Source organism: Mustelus asterias, chromosome 22, assembly GCF_964213995.1.
Source record: "Mustelus asterias chromosome 22, sMusAst1.hap1.1, whole genome shotgun sequence".
Lineage (NCBI taxonomy): Eukaryota > Metazoa > Chordata > Chondrichthyes > Carcharhiniformes > Triakidae > Mustelus > Mustelus asterias.
The window spans coordinates 11,608,676-11,631,295 of record NC_135822.1 but is presented as its reverse complement, the minus strand read 5'-3'; the positions used below and the strand labels follow the sequence as shown (position 1 = coordinate 11,631,295).

The 22,620-nt window shown below is 46.3% G+C and overlaps 1 protein-coding gene across 8 annotated transcripts in view; it reads left to right on the top strand.

The window, feature by feature from the left end:
• Positions 1–22,620, top strand: part of espn (espin) — a 281,984-nt gene that overhangs the window by 120,913 nt on the left and 138,451 nt on the right. For all 8 annotated transcript variants that reach the window (XM_078238747.1, XM_078238745.1, XM_078238746.1 and 5 more), the window contains one exon: positions 21,866–22,052. In XM_078238747.1, the coding sequence (XP_078094873.1) occupies positions 21,866–22,052 (187 nt within the window). The remainder of the gene's footprint in view (positions 1–21,865; positions 22,053–22,620) is intronic.

Sequence of the window (22,620 nt, the reverse complement as noted above, 5' to 3'; positions counted from 1 at the left end):
CGAAAGCGGACGCGACACTGACTATGCAGAGATCTGCTGACCCTGGGCGGGATTTTCCGGTTTTGGGGTGAGCGCGGCCAGAACATTCCACCCAATATTATTCTCGCAACAAGGAGTAGAGGGAATATTATGGCCAGGCAGCAGGCAGGTAACATGAAGTAGAAGTCGAAAAGACACACCAAGATAGAGGAATGAAATGGTTCATGCATTACTAGGGCGGCACGATGGCACAATGGTTAGTACTGCTGCCTCACAGCACCAGGAGCCCGGGTTCAATTCCCAACTTGGGTCACTGCCTGTGAGGAGTTTGCACGTTGTCCCCGTGTCTGCGTGGGTTTACTCAGGGTGCTCCGGTTTCCTCTCCAAAGATGTGCAAGTTAGGTGGATTGGCCACGCTTAATTAACCATGAGTGTCAAGGGAACTAGCAGGGTAAATACCTGTGGCTAGGGTGGTAGGGCCTGGGTGGGATTGTTGCTGGTGCAGAGTCGATGGGCCGAATGGCCTCCTTCTGCGCTGTAGGGATTTTATGATGCTTTCCGGTGAATAAGATCTTGAGTTGAACCATTTGATACAATGGGTTTTGAGATTTTTGTAATTTCAATTTGCTACTTGCTAAACCCAGGTATGGTTTAATCTTATTTTAGCTCCCCTCCAACCCCCAAACCTTGGTAAAGAAATTGGATAAATTATTCAATGAACAGTCAATTCTGCTACTTTGAGCAGATGTGACGGAATGGCTCCAGTTACCAGACCTGGAAACCCGAGCTCGGCACCTCTCTCTTTGCCTTGTGTTTACCAACAGTTGTGCAAACAAGTGTGTGATCACATTAATCCATTCGGTGCAGTTTCGGTTTATGCACCGAACATGCTGGGAGTGGTGCTTAATTAAAATATGTTAAGCTGCTTGAGCTGTATTTGGAAATCACTTGGGCGTACGTCATCAGAGGAGCTTGTTTAAGTTGCATTTATTAATGATTGGGTGCCAGTGATAACTGCACCTTCTCTTCATTGTATCATGGTGACACTATAATGGTGACTGCAATCTAGTTTGGGTGATTAAGATGGTTGAATCTAGTCTTCAGTCTCTTTAACAGCAGGGCGTGCGCCACCCATGTTGACTCGTTAACAATTAATTAGCCTAGCTGGAGTTTTATAGCTCTTGGTGGAAGTGTTTTCTGCATGGTGTTGTTTGCTGAGTTGCTATAGCAACGACAAGGCCCTTGCCTGGTGATTTAAATTCAGGTTGTCCATCTATCGCCAATCTTTTGTGTTCTGTTCAGCACAGAGAGGAAATGATGACATTACAAACTATTTGTCCCAACAGGCTTCCTATCTAAGAGTAAGTTGAGGGTAAGAAAGAGTAAACACCAATCCTTCAGCATATCTGGAGGGAAAAGAACAAAGAACAGTACAGCACAGGAACAGGCCCTTTGGCCCACCAAGCCTGCGCCGATCACGTTGTCCTATCTGGACCAACCGCCTGTATTCCTCTATTCCCCGCCTGTTCCTGTGCCTGTCCAGATAAGTCTTAAATGTTGCTAACGTATCTGCCTCAACCACCTCACTTGGCAGTGCATTCCAGGCCCCCACTACCCTCTGCGTGAAAAACCTCCCCCGTACATCTCTACTGAATCTTTCGCCCCTTACCTTAAACTTGTGCCCCCTTGTAATTGTCATTTCTGCCCTGGGTAAAAGCTTCCAACTCTTCACCCTATCTGTGCCCCTCATCATTTTATAAACTTCTATCAGGTCGTCCCTCAGCCTCCGTCTTTCCAGGGAGAACAATCCCAGTTTATTCAATCTCTCCTCATAGCTAATACCCTCTATACCAGGCAACATCTTGGTAAACATTTTCTGTACTCCCTCCAAAGCCTCCACATCCTTCTGGTCGTGTGGTGACCAGAATTGGACACAGTATTCCAAATGTGGCCTCACCAATGTTTTATTCAACTGTAACATAATTTATCAACTTTTATACTCGATGCCCTGGCTGATGAAAAGGCAAGCGTGCCATATGCTTTCTTCACCATCTCTTCCACCTGTGCTGCCACTTTTAAGGATGCGTGGACCTGTACTCCCAGATCTCTTTGTGTGTCTATGCTCCAGCATTTCAGTAGTGTTACATTGGAGGGGGATCTGTCTTTCGGATGAGACATTCGATTGTGATACACTCTGCCAAATGAGGTGGGCATAGAGGATCCCGCGACATTTTTCTAAGAGCCTGGGGTGGAATTTTCCCATCCCACCCACCATGGGAATCGCAGAAGGTGGGACACGGAACATGCAAAGGTCCATTGACCTCGGGGGGTGGCATTTTCCGACTTTGTGTGAGTGCGGCCGGAAAATCCCACCCCGCTGGTGTCTGGGCCAAAATTGATCTCATAACTAACACCACTAAAACTGGTACTTCATCTCTCTGCTGATGGTGGAAGCTTGTTGTGTACAAATTGGCTGCTGTGTTTGCCCATAACACCACAGTGCCTAATGTCTTCAGCTGGTTGTGCAGTGATTCGAGATGTCCCAAGGATATTAAAGAGATTGTCGACCTACGGCACCTTTCAAGTTCTTGCTTTTAAATTTATGTCACTGCGCTTGTGAATTTTCAGTTCCACAAAGTGTGGGAGGTTACTGTTCAGTTGCGGAGCTCTTTTCTCATTATAGGCACCAAGTGTGGGCACAATGGCTGGGTCGCAATCCTGGAACTGCCTTCTTAACTGCACTGTTGGAGCACCTTCACTCCGTAGACTGCGGGGGTTCAAGAAGGCAGCTCACCACCACCTTCTCAACGCTAACTAAGGATGGCCAATAATGCTCAGAACGAGACACGTGGTCCAAGCTTTTCATCTTGTCATTCATCCGGACAAACTCAAGAATGCCAAATTTCCGACAATCACAACAATTTATACTATAGGAGAAAAGGGAGCTAATTGGTCAGCATGTCGACTCTGATTGGCTGAGGCATTGCCATGGAAAAAGGAATGGGTAATATAGGCCCCCAAAGTCCTGGGTAATTCAAAAATATCTTAACCATTTGCGTTGGTAACATGGTCCTTTAATGCTTGCTAGGGGTGACTTGCATTCATAAATAGGGACCCATTCTCTGCAAGCAAAATGAGACTACTTGCTAACCAACAATCTTGAGGCCCACAATTGGCAAAATCCTGGTGGCTCCATATAGAATCATAGAATCCCTACAGTGCAGATGGAGGCCATTCGGCCCATCAAGTCTGCACTGAACATAATCCCACCCAGACCATATTCCCATAACCCATCATATTTACCCTGCTAGTCCCCCTGACACCAAGGGGAAATTTAGGCAGGCCAATCAACCTAACCTGCGCATCTTTGGACTGTGGGAGGAAACTGGAGCACCTGGAGGAAACCCATGCAGACGCAGGGAGAACGTGCAAACTCCACATATTCCAAACTCCAGAATATTCTGGTATTCTGGAGAATACCAGAATACCACCGGTATTCTTCCACAAACAATACCAGCAACGAGCCAGGCGAACTGGTCTTCCGTCTCTTAGCTGGTTGTGATTCCGAGGCCGGAATTGAACCCAGGTCCCTGTCATTGTGAGCAGTGCTAACCACTGTGCCACCGTGCTGCCCCTTTTAATGGCCCTTAATAGCAGCTTAAAGTATGCACGCCAATTACTGCCTGTTTGAAGACTCGGAAAGCTCCCTTGCGACAGGACTGCATTAGGGAACTGAACTGACCTGTCTCCCTGTTATTACACCGTGCCTTCCTCCACTGACGACCACCCCCCAACCCCAACCCCGATTTCTGCTACCGGGACAACAGGAAAATTCTGCCCCATCAAATTAAGGCTTCATCTGCCTGTTTGTGGGCATTAAAGATCACGTGGTACTTTGATTTGATTTGATTTATTATTGTCACATGTATTAGTATACAGTGAAAAGTATTGTTTCTTGTGCGCTATGCAGATAAAGCATACCGTACATAGAGAAGGAAAGGAGAGAGTGCAGAATGTAGTGTTACAGTCATAGCTAGGATGTAGAGGAAGATCAACTTAGCGCGAGGCAGGTCCATTCAAAAGTCTGACAGTAGCAGGGAAGAAGCTGTTCTTGAGTTGGTAGGTACGTGTCCTCAGACTTCTGTATCTTTTCCCCAATGGGAGAAGGTGGAAGAGAGAATGTCCGGGTGCGTTGGGTTCTTAATTATGCTGGCTGCTTTTCTGAGGCAGCGAGAAGTATAGACAGAGTCAATGGATGGGAGGCTGGTTTGCGTGATGGATTGGGCTACATTCATGACCTTTTGTAGTTTCTTGCAGTCTTGGGCAGAGCAGGAGCCATACCAAGCTGTGATACAACCAGAAAGAATGCTTTCTATGATGCAGCTGCTACCTTTTTTGCAAAGCGAGTTTCCCAGGCGATGAGGTCAACAATTCTCTCTCAAACAATTCCAGCAACAAGCCAGGCGAACTGGTCTTCTGTCTTTTTGCTGATTGTGATTGCAAGAAGGAATTAGATATCGCTCTTGGGGCTAAAGGGATCAAGGAATATAGGGAGAGGGGGGGTAGGGTGCTGTGGGGAAGGCAGGATCAGGGTATTGAATTTGATGATCAGCCATGTGGGCGGCACGGTAGCACAGTGGTTAGCACTGCTGCTTCACAGCTCCAGGGACCTGGGTTCGATTCCTGGCTCGGGTCACTGTCTGTGTGGAGTTTGCACATTCTCCCCGTGTCTGCGTGGGTTTCCTCCGGGTGCTCCGGTTTCCTCTCACAGTCCAAAGATGTGCGGGTTAGGTTGATTGGCCAAGCTAAATTGCCCCTTAGTGTCCCAGGATGTGTGGATTAGCGGGTAAAATATGAGGGTTAGAGGGATTAGCAGGTGGATATGGGGATAGGGCCTGGGTGGGATTGTTGTCGGTGCAGACTCGATGGGCCGAATGGCCTCTTTCTGCACTGTAAGGGTTCTATGATTCTAATTGGTTCTATGATCCAAGGGCTGAATGGCCTACTCCTCCTTCTAGTTTCTATGTTTCTCTGTTTTGCTGGACCTAGCTAACTGCAACATGGATGCTGTGGTTTCCTACATAACAGTGACAGGTTTTCAAAGGGTAATGAATTGTCTGTGGAGCTCTTTGGAGTGTCCTGAGCCCATGAAAGGCCCTCGATCAACACGGCTTCCTTCATTCAGCCTCCAGCATTCATCAACAGTCAGGTGCATATTCAAAGAGTGGCAGATGCTAATACAGCAGATTAATGATTCCCCTATCCAATATGTTGACAGTTCTGTTACTATTGATAACAGTTAAGGAGCGATGCCTCCACTCTGTTTAGCCTTATCTGAATTTGTTGGAGGAATTAATCGTTGCCATAAAGAGAAGAACGAAACTAATGAAACTGGTACAACAGCAAACTGCAAACACCAGAAAGATATATCACCATTCTGCCGTTGCTGTTTAATTCTATGAGTGATTTGGACATTATCTGTTCTGAGTGTAACAATCACACCATAAATGCTGTCAGTTTAATGGGGCAGGATGGTTTACAGCTCAAGGTACTGCCCAGGGCTCAAAACATAAACATAAACAAGTTCCATTGGCAACTTCCAGCTCCGTTCCATCTTCCAAAAGGATTGGGTTTACTGTGCAGTTCAGAATATTCCTGAACGTTCCACAGAACCCCTACAGTTCCAAAGGAGGCCATTCGACCCATCGAGCCTGCACTGCACTGACAAGTTTTAAAGTTTATTTATTAGTGTCACAAGCAGGCTTACATTAACACTGCATTGAAATTACCATCAAAATCCCCTAGTCGCCACACTCCTGTGCTTGTTCGGGTGCACTGAGGGAAAATTTAGCATGGCCAATACGCCTAACCAGCATGTCCTTTGGACTGTGGGAGGAAACCGGAGCACCCGGAGGAAACCCACGCAGACACGGGGAGAACGTGCAGACTCCGCACAGACAGTGACCCAAGCTGGGAATCGAACCCAGGTCCCTGGCGCTGTGAGGCAGCAGTGCTAACCACTGTGCCACCGTGACAACAATCCCACCCAGGCCTATCCCTTTAAAAGCACATATTTACCCTGCTAATCCCCTGACGCTAAGGGGCAATTTAGCATGGCCAATCAACCCAACCTGCACATCTTTGGAATGTGGGAGGAAACCAGAGCACCCGGAGGAAACCCACGCAGACACGGAGAGAATGTGCAAACTCCGCACAGGCAGTGACCCGAGGCCGGAATTGAACCCAGGTTGCCTGGCACTGTGAGGCAGCAATGCTAGCCACTGTGCCACTGTTCTGCACTGTCAAGTGGGTGCCCACAGAAAGCATTTTAGAATAATTTACCCCGGTCACAGGCTGCCTACTGGACTGTCTAAATTAAATACCTACTAATGTCAACACTTATTGCACAGTCGCCATTTTCAGGTGTACATTAATGCGCAGAAATTAGATTAGCTCCCAGTTCCTCACCCTTTAGCACCATTCCTGCCTCTGTCCCTCCCTCACCCTTTAGCACTGATCCTAACTACTCCCCTCTACACCACTCCCCCCTGCTCCCCTCTGCACCACCCCTGCATGCTCCCCTCTGCATTAATCCTGTCTGTTTCCATTCTGCATTGCTCCTGCCTGCTCCCCTCTGCGCCACTCGTGCTTGCCCCCTCTGCGCCACTCCTGCCTGCTCCCCTCTGCGCCACTCCTGCCTGCTCCCCTCTGCGCCACTCCTGCCTGCTCCCCTGTGCGCCACTCCTGCCTGCTCCCCTCTGCGTCACTCCTGCCTGCTCCCCTCTGCGCCACTCCTGCCTGCTCCCCTCTGCGCCACTCCTGCCTGCTCCCCTCTGCGCCACTCCTGCCTGCTCCCCTCTGCGCCACTCCTGCCTGCTCCCCTCTGCGCCACTCCTGCCTGCTCCCCTCTGTGCCACTCCTGCCTGCTCCCCTCTGCGCCACTCCTGCCTGCTCCCCTCTGCGCCACTCCTGCCTGCTCCCCTCTGCGCCATTGCTGCCTGCTCCCCTCTGCGCCACTCCTGCCTGCTCCCCTCTGCGCCATTGCTGCATGCTCCCCTCTGCATTACTCCTGCCTGCTCCCCTTTGCATTACTCCTGCCTGCTCCCCTCTGCATTACTCCTGCCTTCTCCCTTCTACCTTGATCCTGCCTTCTCCCCTCTACATTACTCCTGCATGCTCCCCTCTGCATTACTCCTGCCTGCTCTCCTCTGCACCACCCCTGCCTGCTTCCCTCTGCGCCACTCCTGCCTGCTCCCCTCTGCGCCATTGCTGCATGCTCCCCTCTGCATTACTCCTGCCTGCTCCCCTTTGCATTACTCCTGCCTGCTCCCCTCTGCATTACTCCTGCCTTCTCCCCTCTACATTGATCCTGCCTTCTCCCCTCTACATTACTCCTGCATGCTCTCCTCTGCACCACCCCTGCCTGCTCCCCACTGCATTCCTCCTGCTTCTTTGTCCTCAGTAATGAATAATCCTGTCAACACTCACCATCAGACTCTATACAAGAAGATTAGTGAGAGTCAGTGCCTTCTGGGGAGAGGAGGGGAAACATGTTGAGAAAAGGGAATTTCTGTCCTGTGTGGGAGTGACTGGCATTCTGACTCTGAGAGGTTGTATGGACAACAGTTTGTGAAATATCCGGCGAATTTTACCATCCAGCCCATCACGGGAATCAGAGTGGGCGGACCATGGAAAGGTCTATTGATCTCGGGCAGGAATTTCCGGTTTCAGGTCGAGTGAGGTCGGAAAATCCCGCCCAATGTGCTGGTGCAGAGTTCTCTGCAGAGCTTGTGATGTGGTCAAGTTGTTGGGCCATTGAAGCTTTATTATGTGTGTGTGTGTTTGGTGCTTGAAAATAGATGCTTAAAATAGAAAAGTATTTTGGATTCTCACAGATAAACACAAAAATACACTTCCAAAAATGTGTTTTTGTCCCCAGTTAGTCAGGTTAGCTACTCCCCTGACAATGATAAACCCACCTTTGTTCAAAAATAACACCTATTGTGTGTAACGTTCCGTCAACCTTCTGAAAGTTAGAAGTGGAATTGTGGACTAAAGTGATTCAGCCCCAATATAATTTACCAGACATATCATAAAAATCCCTGCAGTGCAGAAGGAGGCCATTTGGCCCATCAAGTCTGCACAGACCACAATCCCACCCAGGCCCTATTCCCGTAACCCCACATATTTACCCTGCTAGTCCCCCTGACACTAGGGTCAATTTAGCATGGCCAAATAATCTAACTCGCACGTCTTTGGAGAGAGTGAGAAGAATGTGCAAACTCTACACAGCAGTGACCTGAGGCCGGAATTGAACCCGGGTCCCTGGCAACTGTGAGGCAGCAGTGCTAACTACTGTGCCACCATGCCACCTGTAATGAACATTCCTGTGGGATACCGAGACAGGATGGCACTTCCCTCCTTTAAATTAGCACAGCAGCTAGCAAATTATGATATTGGGACTGTTGCAGTGTGGTATCAAGCTTCAAACTCACCGCAGGGAATTGGCCTGTTGGTGTGTGTGAGCCTGTAAATGCCTATCAGTTGCTATTAAAAATCAATTCACAGCCTCGTAAGTAGTGGTGTAGAATACAAAAGCAAAGAGGTTATGCTGAACCTTTCACTGGTTAGACCTCAGCGAGAGTATCGGTCAACTCTGGGCACCAGAATCTTGGAAGGATGTCCAGGTTTCGGAGAGGGCATTGAGTTAATTTACCAGGATGAGATGAGGGACTATGTGGAGAGACTATAGAAGCTGGGGTTTTTTCCCTTAGAGCAGAAAGTGTTCAGGGAAGATTTAATAGAGATATTCAAAATGGTGGGGGGTTTGGTTACAATAGATAATGAGAAACTCTTTCTATGGACGCAAATGTGGGTAGCCAGAGAACATTGGTTTAAGATAATTGGCAAAAGAATGAATTTTACATAGAAATATATATTTTAGGCATAATAATGTTTTCCATGATGTGTTGTTCTGATCTGGAATACATTGTCTGAAAGGATGGTGGAAGTAGATTCTGCAGTAACTTCCAAAAGAGAATTGATAAATATTTGAGAAAGAAAAGAAATGGAAAGTTGTATAAGACTCTTCCTGAAGTAACTCTTCAGAGACCGGCGTCCCTTCACCAGATTCTCTTTATTTACAAACTTGTCTCCTTAAGAGTGCTTCAGGTACAAAGTCAGAATCCAGAATGCCAGCAGCCCTGACACTCCTCAATATGTACATACAGGTGAGACTCTGATTGGGCAGGCAACCATTACCTCAATCAGGAGGCTCATACTCCAAGAGCCTACCCCGCAGACCTCACTGGGGCCATTACACTTCCTATAATGAGTAAGTCACGGGTAGATCTTTGGTGCTGAGTTTTTGTTTTTCAATGGGATGTGTTTTTGTTGAAAATTTTGAATGGTTTCTTTAAGTGTTCCCCACTGTTTATTTACAACCATAGCTTTTAGTCTAGTTACCCAAACAGCCATGGCCAGTTCACCCCTCACACCAGTGGCTTTGTTTAAGTTTATGATTCTTGTTTGTGATTGGAAGAAAGAGCAGGGGAGTGGGACTAACTAGATAGTCTCAGGGCATTATCATACTAAGGTACAGTGTTATCATACTGGGATACAGTGTTATCATACTGGGATACAGTGTTGCCATTTTGAGATACAATGTCATCATACTAAGCTGTCTTGTCTGGAGACAATACACATCTTTTTAGCCTGTCTTGATGCTCTCTCCACTCACATTGTTTCGTCTCTTAAAGACTTGATTAGTTGTAAGCATTTGCATTCCAACCATTATTCATATAAATTGAGTCTGTGTCTTTATAAGCTCTGTTTGTGAACAGAATTCCCACTCACCTGAAGAAGGGGCTAAGAGCTCCGAAAGCTTGTATGGCTTTTGCTACCAAATAAACCTGTTGGACTTTAACCTGGCGTTGTTAAACTTCTTACTGATCATACTAAGGTACAGTGTAATCATACTGAGATACAGTGTTATCATACTGAGATAGTGTTATCCTACTGAGGTACAGTGTTCTCATACTGGGATACAGTGTTGCCATTTTGAGATAGTGTTATCATACTAAGGTACAATAATATCATATTGAGATACAATGTTATCCTGAGATGCAGTAATATCATACTAAGATACTGTAATATCATACTGAGATAGTGTTATCATACTGAGATACAGTGTTATCATATTAAGACACAGTAGTATCATACTAAGGTGCAGTGTAATCATACTGAGATACAGTGTGATCATACTGGAGATACAGTGTTATCATACCGAGATACAGTGTTATCATACCGAGGTACAGTGTTATCATACTGAGATACAGTATTATCATACCGAGATACAGTGTTATCATACCGAGATACAGTGTTATCATACTGAGATAACCACTGTGCCATCATGCCGCCCAGTATTGCAAGCCGAATTATAAGTGGCTGTTAATAGAGTAGCAATTCATCACCAGGTTCATTCATTTACATATAACTTGACGCAATAATTTTCCTTTGAGTAGATTAAACAGTGTGGAATATAACATTACAGCCTTCTCTCCTTACCCTTTCTGCTATTTTTATTCATGCTGTAAATCTTGAGCACATATACTGCGTGTAGTAACTGAATCTACACTGAATCACGTTAATCCACACCAGTCCATTTGATTTTGTTATAGGTTAAATGCAGCATAAACTAATAACTGAAGACACATTGTAAATAATTCAGTGAATTTAGCTGCATTTCAGCAGACTCACTGACTGATGAATCATTCAATACCACCGTTGAGATGGATAAAAGACTGTCACTGCCTGAGTGAGTAGTGTCCATCATCAATCAGTCACAACACTGACCAGCCAATCATTACCTTTTGCAGACTGACCAATTAGTGCACACTACAGATTGACCAATCAATGTCTGCCACCGACTGACCAATCAGTGATGCAGCTAAGCTGGCCATTCATTTTGGGTGGGATTATATTCACTGGAGTTTAGAAGAATGAGAGGGGATCACATAGAAACTAATAAAATTCTAACAGGATTGGGTAAATTCAGAAAGAATGTTCCCAATGGTGGGGGAGTCCAGAACTAGGGGTCATAGTGTGAGGATATGGGGTAAAACGTTTAGAACTGAGGTGAGAAGAAATCTCCACCCAGAGGGTGGTGAATCTGTGGAATTCACTACCACAGAAAGTAGTTGAGGCCAAAATTTGTGTGATTTCAAGAAGGAATTAGATATAGCTCTTGGGGCTAAAGGGATCAAGGGATATGAGGGAAGGGGGGATCAAGATATTGAATTTGATGATCAGCCATGATCAAAATGAATGGTGGGGCAGGCTCGAAGGGCCGAATGGCCTACTCCTGCTTCTATTTCCTATGTTTCTATTTTTCTGTTTCCTTGAACAAATTGATCATAGCATCCCTACAGTGCAGAAAGAGGCCATTTGGCCCATCGAGTCTGCACCAACAACAATCCCACCCAGGCCCGATCCCCCTAATCCCACAGATTTACCCTGCTGATCCCCCAGGCATGAAGGGTCGATTTAGCATGGCCAATCCACCTAACCCACGCATCTTTGGAGTGTGGGAGGAAACCGGAGCACCCGGAGGAAACCCATGCGGACACGGGGAGAATGTGCAAACTCCATACAGACAGTCATCCAAGGCAGGAATTGAACCCGGGTCCCTGGCGCTGTGAGGCAGCTGTGCTAACCACTGTGCCATCATGCCATCATGCCATGATGTACATGACGGATTGAGTGTTGTAATTGATTGAACATTCAGTGTTGTTAGCGATTGGTTATCGAGAGGCAGCAAATGTTCAATCTGTACTATTACTGGTGGCTTCGTGTTCCAGTTATATATAGTTTATTTCACAAGGGAACCAATACAGCACATGTTTCTGAGTCCTTTATTCTGAAAGGTGAGATCTCTTCACTGCGGCTTTGCTTGAATGGGGCCAGTGCAGGGGTCATTGCTCTTTCACAATGAGAGACAGTTTCAGAGTGCAACAGATTTCCGTTACTGCCTTGAATAATTGAAAGGTTTGTGCTCATTATCAGAAGGTATGATAACTAATGCTCTACCTGTTAAAACATTCAGCCCATTGTGCTTTTATTTTGAACGGTAATGTTTGCATGTTCTATAGTAACTAACCCGGTGAAACCTGGGATCTGTGCACTGTTTGAGAGCACATTTCCACTCCATCTGACGAAGGAGCAGCGCTCCGAAAGCTTATGGTATTTGCTACCAAATAAACCTGTTGGACTTTAACCTGGTGTCGTTAAAACTCTTACTGTCCTCAGACTGGCATGGACAAGATGGGCCATGATAGGGAGGCAGTGGCATGGTGGTATTGTGGCTGGACCAATAAACCAGAGAACCAGGGTAATGCTCTGGGGACTCAGTTCGAATCCCACCATGGCAGATGGTGAAATTTGAGTTCAAAACAAATCTGGAATTAAAAATCTAATGATGACCATGAAACCATTGTCGATTGTCGTAAAAAAAACCCATCTGGTTCCTTGAGGGAAGGAAATCTGCTTTCCTTCCCTGGTCTGGCCTACACGTGACTCCAGACCCACAGCAATGTGGTTGACTCAGGGGTGGGAAATAAATGCTGGCCCAGCCAGCGATGCCCACATCCCATGAACACATAAAAATAAGGCCTCCTTCTGTTTGATTATTCTAATTGTAGGATTGAGTCTTTTCACTTCAGGTATACTCATAGGGTGGCACAGTGGTTAGCACTGCTGTCTCACAGCTCCAAGGACCTGGGTTCAATTCCCGGCTTGGGTCACTGTCTGTGTGGAGTTTGCACTTTCTCTCCGTGTCTGTGTGGGTTTCCTCCATCTGCTCCTGTTTCCTCCCACAGTCCAAAGATGTGCGGGCTTAGTGGATTGGCCATGCTAAATTGCCCCTTAATGTCAGGGAGATTAGCAGGGTAAATGTGTGGGGTTGTGGGAATAGGGCCTGGGTGGGATTGTTGTCAGTGCAGATTCGATGGGCCGAATAGTCTCCTTCTGCACTGTAGGGTTTCTATGATTCTATTGGAGAGGTAGGTGGAGTCTCAATGTGGACAAGGTGTGTTGAGAGCAAGGGCAAGAGCGCTGGTGATTTTATGGATTTGCTTTACCTGGCGTGGCAGCAGGTAAAAGAATTTCTCTAATCCAAGCCATCTGGAATGTTCTTCATCTCCAGCTGAGAATTTGTCCGTTGCAATGCTTAAGAAGATTAGAGTTGCTCTGACTCATAGGTGCTGAGTGTTTGGTTAATGCTGCGTCTCAGTTGGAGGTCATTGTGTCAGAAACATGAGGCCCGATTTTACCATCAAGTTGCGCCCGTTTTCGGGCGTGCAAACTTGGTAAAGTCGGGTATGAAGCGAGTAGCGTGATCTGCGCCCGCCTCCGCACCGGTTTCCCTTTTACCAAGGCCTGAAAATGGCCGCGGTTGGGACCGTGTCCGAAATGGGCGTGACGGCCATTTAAATGCATTTGCATGCATTTCAATTGACTTAATGGGCTGCACGCCCAACTTAACCGGCACTTCCCCCTTACAACACGTTCGCCCAAAAGGAATCGACGCGAAACAGACATGCTCCATATCAGTCCGATTCGGGCGCTCCATCAGTGAGGGTTAGTGAGGAGGTAAGTGCCGAGAGTCCGATGACTTTCTGCTTGAGATCAGTCGGTGGGGGTCTGCTGCCACCCTGCCTGAGATCAGTGAGGGGGAAGGGGGGGGATCCGCTGCCACTCTGCCTGAGATCAGTGGGGCGAAGGGGGGGGAGGGGGCCGTGATCAGTCTGGGTGGTGGGGGGTGGGGTGGGGGGATTAGGGGGTCAGGAATGTTTTGGGGTGGGGCAATGTCTATGGGGCCAGGGGAAGGTGTTATCCGATCCAGGACGGATGTGGCAGGGGAGCAGCATTCTATCATTTTCTTTCCGCGCGTGCGCAGTTGGAGGTGCCGATCGGAGCTGCAGAATTTCGGGCGTATTAAGCCCCGCCCACAGGCTTGTGCAGCGCGATTCGGAATTGCTGATATTTTTTTCAGCCGAGTGCGTCTGGGGGCGCCTGAGAACAGGTCTAAAACTCGGATCTGAAACACTCCCAGATTCAAGTCCGCCCAACACTTAGAATGAAAATGGTGAAATAGGGTCCATGGTGTGCATATATCACCACAAATGCTATAGTCAACAATGAAAATGCTCCCTCGATAATTAAATAACCTGATGAGAAAGAGACAGGTTAATCAGGAGCAACTCCTTTGCTGAGAGACTGCTCAGAATGTGGAGCAGAGAGTGAGTATAGCAAATAGCATCGATGCATTTAAAGGAAAGCTAGATAATGCAGTTCAGAGGCCTGAGGAACAGTGTTCGAAGCTCGAGACCTTAAATCCAGGACCAGACTCATGGTCTACAGAGCAGCCATGCTCCTCACGCAGCTCCCATACGCATCTGAAACATGGACAAGATACAACAGCCTCCTCAACTCCCTGGATAGATATCACCAAGGTTGCCTGTGGAAAATCCTGCCAATGCACTGGCAGCAGAGTGAGTGTTCTCTCCCAGGCCAGTATCCCCAGTATCGAGGCACTGGTCACGCTCGGCCAGCTGTGATGGGTGGGCCACATTGTCCGCATGCCCGGCACAAGATTCCTGAAACAAATGCTTCACTCTGAGCTCTGCTTTGGTGAGCGATCCCTAGTAGGGCAGAGGAAAGGCTACAAGGACATTGTGAAAACCTCCCTAAATAAATGCAACATCCCCATCAACACATGAAAATGGCTTGCCTTAGAATGCACAAACTGGAGAAGAAGCAGTTATGAAGGCGTCAATCACCTTGAGCATCACCGGGTGGAGCACGCAGAGGCCAAGCGTAAAATGCGGAAAGAGAGCACAGAATCCAGAGAGTCCCGCTCACCACCTCATCATCAAACACCGCCCGCCAAACCTGCAGCAGAGTCCACGGCTCCAGGATTGGACTATTCAGCCACTACAGAACCCACCTCCCCGGAGTGGAAGCAAGTCACCCTCGATCCAGAGGGACGGCCAGAGATGAAGCTAGTGAGGTGGAAAGATTTAGAAGATTATGCTGCTGGGGATTTGCAAGAAGCATAAACGCCAACAAAGATCATTTGGGCAGGGACAAGGTGCAGAAAGGAACAAGGGCAGTGAGCACATGGATACACCATTACTTCTATGTTCCCCTCCAAGTCACCACACCATCTGGCACGGTGGCACAGCGGTTAGCACTGCTGCCCCTCAGCGCCAGGGTCCTGAATTCAATTCCATCCTTTGGGTGACTGTCTGTGTAGAGTTTGCCTGTTCTCCTTGTGTCTGTGTGGGTTTCCTCCGGATGCTCCAGCTTCCTTCCACTGCCCAAAGATGTGAAGGTTAGGGGGATTGGCCATGCTAAATTGCCCCTTAGTGTCAGGGGGATAAGCAGGGTGAATATGTGGGGTTACAGGGATAGGCCCTGGGTGGGATTGTTGTTGGTGCAGACTCAATGGGCCGAGTGGCCTTCCTCTGCAGGGATTCTGTGATTCTATGATTTGGATGTATTTCCCCGCTCCTTCATCATCACTTTCTTCCAATGGCACCTTCACCACAAGGACTGCAGCGGCTAAGGAAAGCAGCTAAGCACCAGCTTCTCATGGGGGTAACTGGGAATGGTGGATAAATGCTGGTTTTATGAGCGAATCCCTCAACCCATGAATTAATTAATCTAAAAGTAATAATGTTGGGCTGAATGGCTTGTTCTTGTGTTGTAATTTCAATGTAATTTTATTTTATTCTATGTACGATACAATATTGGGGCGGCACGGTGGCACAGTGGTTAGCACTGCTGCCTCACAGCGCCAAGGACCCAGGTTCGATTCCCAGCTTGGGTCACTGTCTGTGCAGAGTCTGCACGTTCTCCCCATGTCTGCGTGGGTTTCCTCCGGGTGCTCCAGTTTCCACCCACAGTCCTAAGAAGTGCGACTTAGGTGGATTGGCCAGACTAAATTCTCCCTCAGTGTACACAAACAGGTGCCGGAGTGTGGCGACTAGGGGATTTTCAGTGTTAATGTAAGCCTACTTGTGACACTAATAAATAAACTTTAAAAACTACTATTGCTCCAGAGGTGCGGCCCAAGCTAACTGCCGGTGAGACTCTCCATGGACAGCTGATCCTTGTTCAACAACCCAGTTTAGTTGGGTTTTCCTCAAAGTGACATTACGATGGATTCTGATATTGTCAGTGGAGCTCTCATGTGGGGACATCAGTTAATCAAGCAGATTCATAACAGCAACAAATGAAATAAAAATATTCAAAAGTCATAACATCGGCTCCTCCCTCAAATCAGTTAGTCTCAATTTTGTCACGTACTTACCTAACTTCCCCTTAGCCTGAACTCTGCAAGCTTGCTTCAAGCAGCTGTCTACAGTGAAACCTTGTACAATTACCTTAGAATTTCTCCTCCGAATCTGCCTGTGACCTGCAGAAAACATGACAACTAGACAGAGCTGAGGGACACCAAGGGCTGAAATTTCTTGGGTCATGTGGGTATGGATTTCGAGGGAGCGAGGCAGGGAACACTTTGAGGCTGCTCCCAGCCACATTCATCCCTTTGAGTGATTTTACTGGAGGAGGTGACTGACCAGCACTGGGGACCACCATCTTATGGTTCCTTTACATTCTCCTACCAATATTAGCAGCACTCACCTCTCCCTGTAGATTCCATCCCCGCCCCCATCCATCATCCTTTGCCCTTACACACTCCGTGCCAACTCACCAAATATCCACCATGGACAGATCTCAGGGCCATGCTGAGTAAAGTGAAGTTATAAGTGCCTATTGTAGACATTATTAAAAAAAAAATTCCCATTAATAAAACACCCATCCACTACATTTACATTCCTTCCACGACATAATCCCTTATAAAACAAACATTTCATTCAAGTGCTTAATCCCTGATAAAAACAGACATTGCAATTTATAGTCCCATTTCAAGGAGTCTATAATCACTTGTAGCTGTCAATTAAACTGCAAACTTGCAGACATCCCACTATGATAACAGAATGTTGTGCAACCAGTCATACAGTCCTAATCCAGTAATGATAACCCTCAGGGTAATGCCAACAGACACTGTGAAATAGCAAGCAATGATTTTCTTTCATACGCCATACAATTTTCTCAAAGTTTTAAAAGGCAGGAATTTTAAATGCCTTGACAAGTTGAAGGTTGCTTTTTACAGTTGCTTTTGGAATTTGTGACAATTACTTTTGATCTTTCCTTTTGACACTTTGAAAAGTTCCTTTTGATACTTTTGACAGTTGTTCTTGAGAGGACTCCAGGCAGTTTCAATGAATTATAAAATTATTCAAACGTAAATTCGAACATAAAAATGAGGAGGAGTAGGCTACTTGGCCCTTCAAACCCGATCCATCATTCAACAAGATTATTCCTTATCTAATTGTAAGCTCAGCTCCACATTCCTTACTACCCCTAATAACTTTCCACCCTCTTGTTTTATCAAGGATCAATTTAGCTCTGCCTTAAAAGTTTTCAAAGATTCTGATTCCGCTGCTTTTGAGGAAGAGAGTTCCAAAGACTCTCGACTTTCTGAGAGAAAAAAATTCTCACATCTCTGTCTTAAATGAGCAATCTCTTATTTTTAGACAGCAACCCTTGTTCTGTATTCTCCCGCAAGAGGAAACATCCTTTCTACCTGCACCCTGTCAAGACCTCGCAGGATCTTATATGTTTAACAAGTCACCTCTTACTCTCTAAACTCCAGCGGATACAAGCCTAGTCTGTTCAATTTTTCCTCATAAGACAACACACCCATTCCAATTATTAGTCGGATAAACCTTCTTTGTACTGCTTCCAATGCATTTACATCTTTCCTTAAATGAAGGTGATGTGGAGATGCCGGTATTGGACCGGGGTGGGCACAGTAAGAAGTCGCCCAACACCAGGTTAAAGTCTAACCGGTTTATTTGGAATCGTGAGCTTTCGGAGCGCTGACTCACCTGATGAAGGAGCCACGCTCCGAAAGCTCGCGTTTCCAAATAAACCTGTTGGACTTTAACCTGGTGCTGTGAGACTTCTGACTTCAATAAGGAGACCAATAATGTACACAATACTCCAACTAAAGCATAAACTCTCTAATTTTGTATTCAATCCCCCTCGCAATAAACAATAATATTCTACTAGATTTTCTAATTACTTGCTGTATCTGCATACTAACCTTTTGTGATTCATGCACTAGGACACCCAGAACCCTCTCCATCTCAGAGCTCTGAAATCTCTCACCATTTAGACAATATGCTTATTTTTTATTTTTCCTGCCAAAATGGAAAAAAATCACATTTCACCACATTATATTCCATTTACCAGATTTATGCCCATTCACTTTCCTAAGTCTCTTTGTAGCCTCCTTATGTCTCTTCACAACTTACTTTCATACCTATCTTTGCATCATCAATAAATTTTGCAATCAAACCTTCAGTTCCTTCATCCAAGTCATTTTCATAAATTGTAAAAAGTTGAAGCCACAGCACTGACCCCTGTCACACACCATGTGTTACATCCTGCCAACAGGAAAATTACCCATTTATGCCTACTTTTTGTTTTCTGTTCGCTGGCCAATCTTTATCCATTCCAATATGCTACACCGCCCTATACCATGAGCTTTTAATTTCAGCAACAATCTTTGATGTGGCACCTTATCAAATGCCTTCTGGAAAGGATGGCACGGTGACACAGTAGTTAGCATTGCTGCCTCACAGAGCCAGGGACCCAGGTTCGATTCCTGGCTTGGGTCATTGTCTGTGTGGAATTTGCACGTTCTCCCCATATCTGCGTGGGTTTCCTCCAGGTGCTCCGGATTACCTCCCACAGTCCGAAAGACATGCTGGTTAGATGCATTGGCCATGATAAATTCTCCCTTAGTGTACCCGACAGGCGCCGGAGTGTGGCGACTAGGGGATTTTCACAGTAACTTCATTGCAGTGTTAATGTAAGCCTACTTGTGACTAATAAATGAACTTTAACTTTAAACCTGAGTACAGCACTTCCACAGGTTCCGCTCCATCCACAGCATTTATTGCTTCTTCAGATAACTCAAATAAATTGGTTAAATGATTTCCGTCTCGCAAACCATGTTGACTCTACCTGATTACCTTGAATTTATCTAAGTGCCCTGCTAAAATATTTTTAATAATAGCTTCTAGCATTTTCCCTGTGACAGATGTTAAGCTAACTTGTCTGTAGTTTCCTGCTTTCTGTCTCTCTCCCTTTTCGAATATTGGAGTTGCATTCGCTATTTTCCAATCTAATGGAACCTTCCCTGAATCTAAGGAATTTTGGAAATTTAAATCAATGCATAATCTATCTCACTGGCTATTTCTTTTAAGACCCTGGGGTGAAGTGCATCAGGACCCGGGGACTTGCCCCTGCTCTAACAATTTGCTCAGTGTCACTTCCCTGGTGATTGTAATTTTCCTGAGTTCCTTCCTCCCTGATTTACAGCTATTTCTGGGATGTCACTTGTATTCTCTATAGTGAAGAGCGATTCAAAATACCTGTTTGATTCCAAAAGAGAAAATGCTGGAAAATCTCAGCAGGTCTGGCAGCATCTGTAGGGAGAGAAAAGAGCTGACGTTTTGAGTTCAGACGACCCTTTGTCAAACCTGTTTGATTCCTGTGCCATCTCCTTATTTTCCATTATTAATTCTCCAGACTCACTTTCTGCAGGATCAATGCTCACTTTGTAAACTCTTTTCTCTTTTTAAAACATCTGTAGAAATGCTTATTATCTGTTCATGTTCATGTACTTATAATGCACATTCATGTCTACTCTTAACAACTCTAAAGGACACCCGACTCCTCCCATAGGTGTCCTGAGACTATATCTGAAAGGGAACACTGCCTCTCAAAGGACTCTGCAAAGTTTAGACCTGTTCTTAACAGGTCTAACCGGCACATGTCGGAAACGGACAAATGAAAATCCTGACTGAGCCCCAATTCCCACCTCTTGTGAAAATAGTGGCTTGTTTTGGGTGGGATGTCCGGGTATCAGATCCTCCACTATTTTTGCAATGTCGGGGAGGCTCCCTCAATGCAAAAATCCAGGCCTTTGGTTTAGTGACAGAAGTTCTGCCACTAAGTCATGAATCTAAGGAATTTTGGAAATTTTAAATCAATGCATAATCTATCACACTAGCCATTTCTTTTAAGACATTGGGATGATTGGGCGGCACGGTGGCACAGTGGTTAGCACTGCTGCCTCACAGCTCCAGGGACCTGGACTCGATTTCCGACTTGGGTGACTGTCTGTGTGGAATTTGCACCTTCTCCCCGTGTCTGCATGGGTTTCCTGCGGGTGCTCTGGTTTCCCTCCACAGTCCAAAGATATGCAGGTTAGGTGCATTGGCCATGTTAAATTGCCCCTTAGGGTCCTGGGATGCGTAGGTTAAAGGGATTAGTGGGGTAAATATGTGGGGTTACGGGGATGGGGCCTGGGTCGGATTGTGGCCGGTGCAAACTCGATGGGCCAGGTGGCCTCCTTGTGCACTGTGGGGTTTCTATGATTCTATGAAGTCACCAGCTGAAGAGTTTAAGCTAAACGCCACATAGCCCCTGGGAAGTGGGGATTAGAATATGAGTTGGCATCCACTCTGGTCCTTGCATTTGATTTATTATTGTCACATGTATTAACATGCAGTGAAAAGTATTATTTCTTGCGCACTTTACAAACAAAGCATACCGTTCATAGAGAAAGAAACGAGACAGTACAGAACGTAGTGTTACAGTTATAGCGAGGGTACAGAGAAAGATCAACTTAATGCAAGGTAGGTCCATTCAAAGGTTTGATGGCAGCAGGGAAGAAGCTGTTCTTGAGTCGGCTGGTACGTGACCTCTAACTTTTGTATCGTTTTCCCGACAGAAGAAGGTGGAAGAGAGAATGTCCGGGGTGCGTGGGGGTCCTTAATTATGCTGGCTGTTTTTCCGAGGCAGCGGGAAGTATAGACAGAGTCAATGGATGGGAGGCTGGTTTGCATGATGGATTGGGCTACATTCTTGATCTTTTGTAGTTTCTCGCGGTCTTGGGCAGAGCAGGAGCCATACCAAGCTGTGATACAACCAGAAAGAATGCTTTCTATGGTGCATCTGTAAAAGTTGGTGAGAGTTGTAGCTGACATGACAATTTCCTTAGCCTTCGAAGAAAGTAGAGGCGTGGTGGGCTTTCTTAACTATAGTGTCGGCATGGGGGGACCAGGACAGGTTGTTGGTGATCTGGACACTTAAGAACCTGAAGCTCTCGACCCTTTCTACTTCGTCCCCATTGATGTTGACAGGGACATGTTCTCCTCTACACTTCCTGAAGTCGATGACAATCTCCTTCGTGTTGTTGACATTGAGGGAGAGATTATTGTTGCCACACCAGTTCACCAGATTCTCTGTCTCATCCCTGTATTCTGTCTCATCATTGTTTGAGTGCGGAAGGTTCCATATTATAAAGGGTAGATGAGGGTCTTTAACCTTGGGTACAGCCTATCTAGAAAAAAGCAGTGTGAAGAATAAAAGCAATTGGAAAACTACCTTCACTACTCTTCGCTAGTAAATGCTTCAGGAATCCCATGAGTGAGGAGCTGTCCTGGGGCTGAACACAATGAACAAAGATCGCTGTTGCAGCTAATATAATCACAGTGTTTAAGATGTAATTAGATAAAGACTTCACATTTCCAATATTACAACTTCAGGAGAAATGGAAAAGGATTAAAACTCTAATGTGAAACTGCGCAGCATGACAAATTGGGCTGAATGGCCTCAGTCTTTATCTCAATTTTGACGACGGTATCAAAGAAATTTGTAAAATGACCTTTCTTTCTTCTTTCAGCGTTGTAAATACACAAATGAAAAATGGTGCCACTCCCCTATACTTGGCTAGCCAAGAAGGCCACCTGGAGGCTGTCCAATACCTTGTGAAAGAATGTGGGGCAGATCCACACATACGAGCCAACGATGGGATGACCGCACTCCATTCGGCGGCACAGATGGGACACAATACTGTAATTGTCTGGCTGGTAAGTTGCAGTCCAGGAGAATCTGGCTGGTGTGGGCTGGATTGCACTGATTGATTGTGTTAGCACAAACTGCCCAGCTTTGCACTCCTCCAGATTGGTGTTCCAAGTTGTGGATCTTCATAAAAATATCCAGATGAATTTTCAGTGCGCAACAAGTCATCGAAATGCATATATTGACCACTATGTGGTGCCTTTAAAGCGAAACATGTTCCAAAACTTCTGTTTTCTTTTTCCTCTGTTCTTTGCCTGAAGACAGGTCCAACCTTCCACCTACAGGGCGGCACGGTGGCACAGTGGTTGGGGCAGCGCGGTGGCACAGTGGTTGGGGCGGCACGGTGGCACAGTGGTTAGCACTGCTGCCTCACCGCACTAGGGACCTGGGTTCGATTCCAGCCTTGGGTGACTATCTGTGTGGAGTTCTCCCCATGACGGCGTTGGTTTCCTCCGGGTGCTCTGGTTTCCTCCCACAGGAAGATTCATTGGATGTGCTGGTTAGTTGGATTGGCTATGCTAAATTGCCCCACAGGTTAGGGGGATTAGTGGGGTAAATCTGCAGGGTTACGGGAAT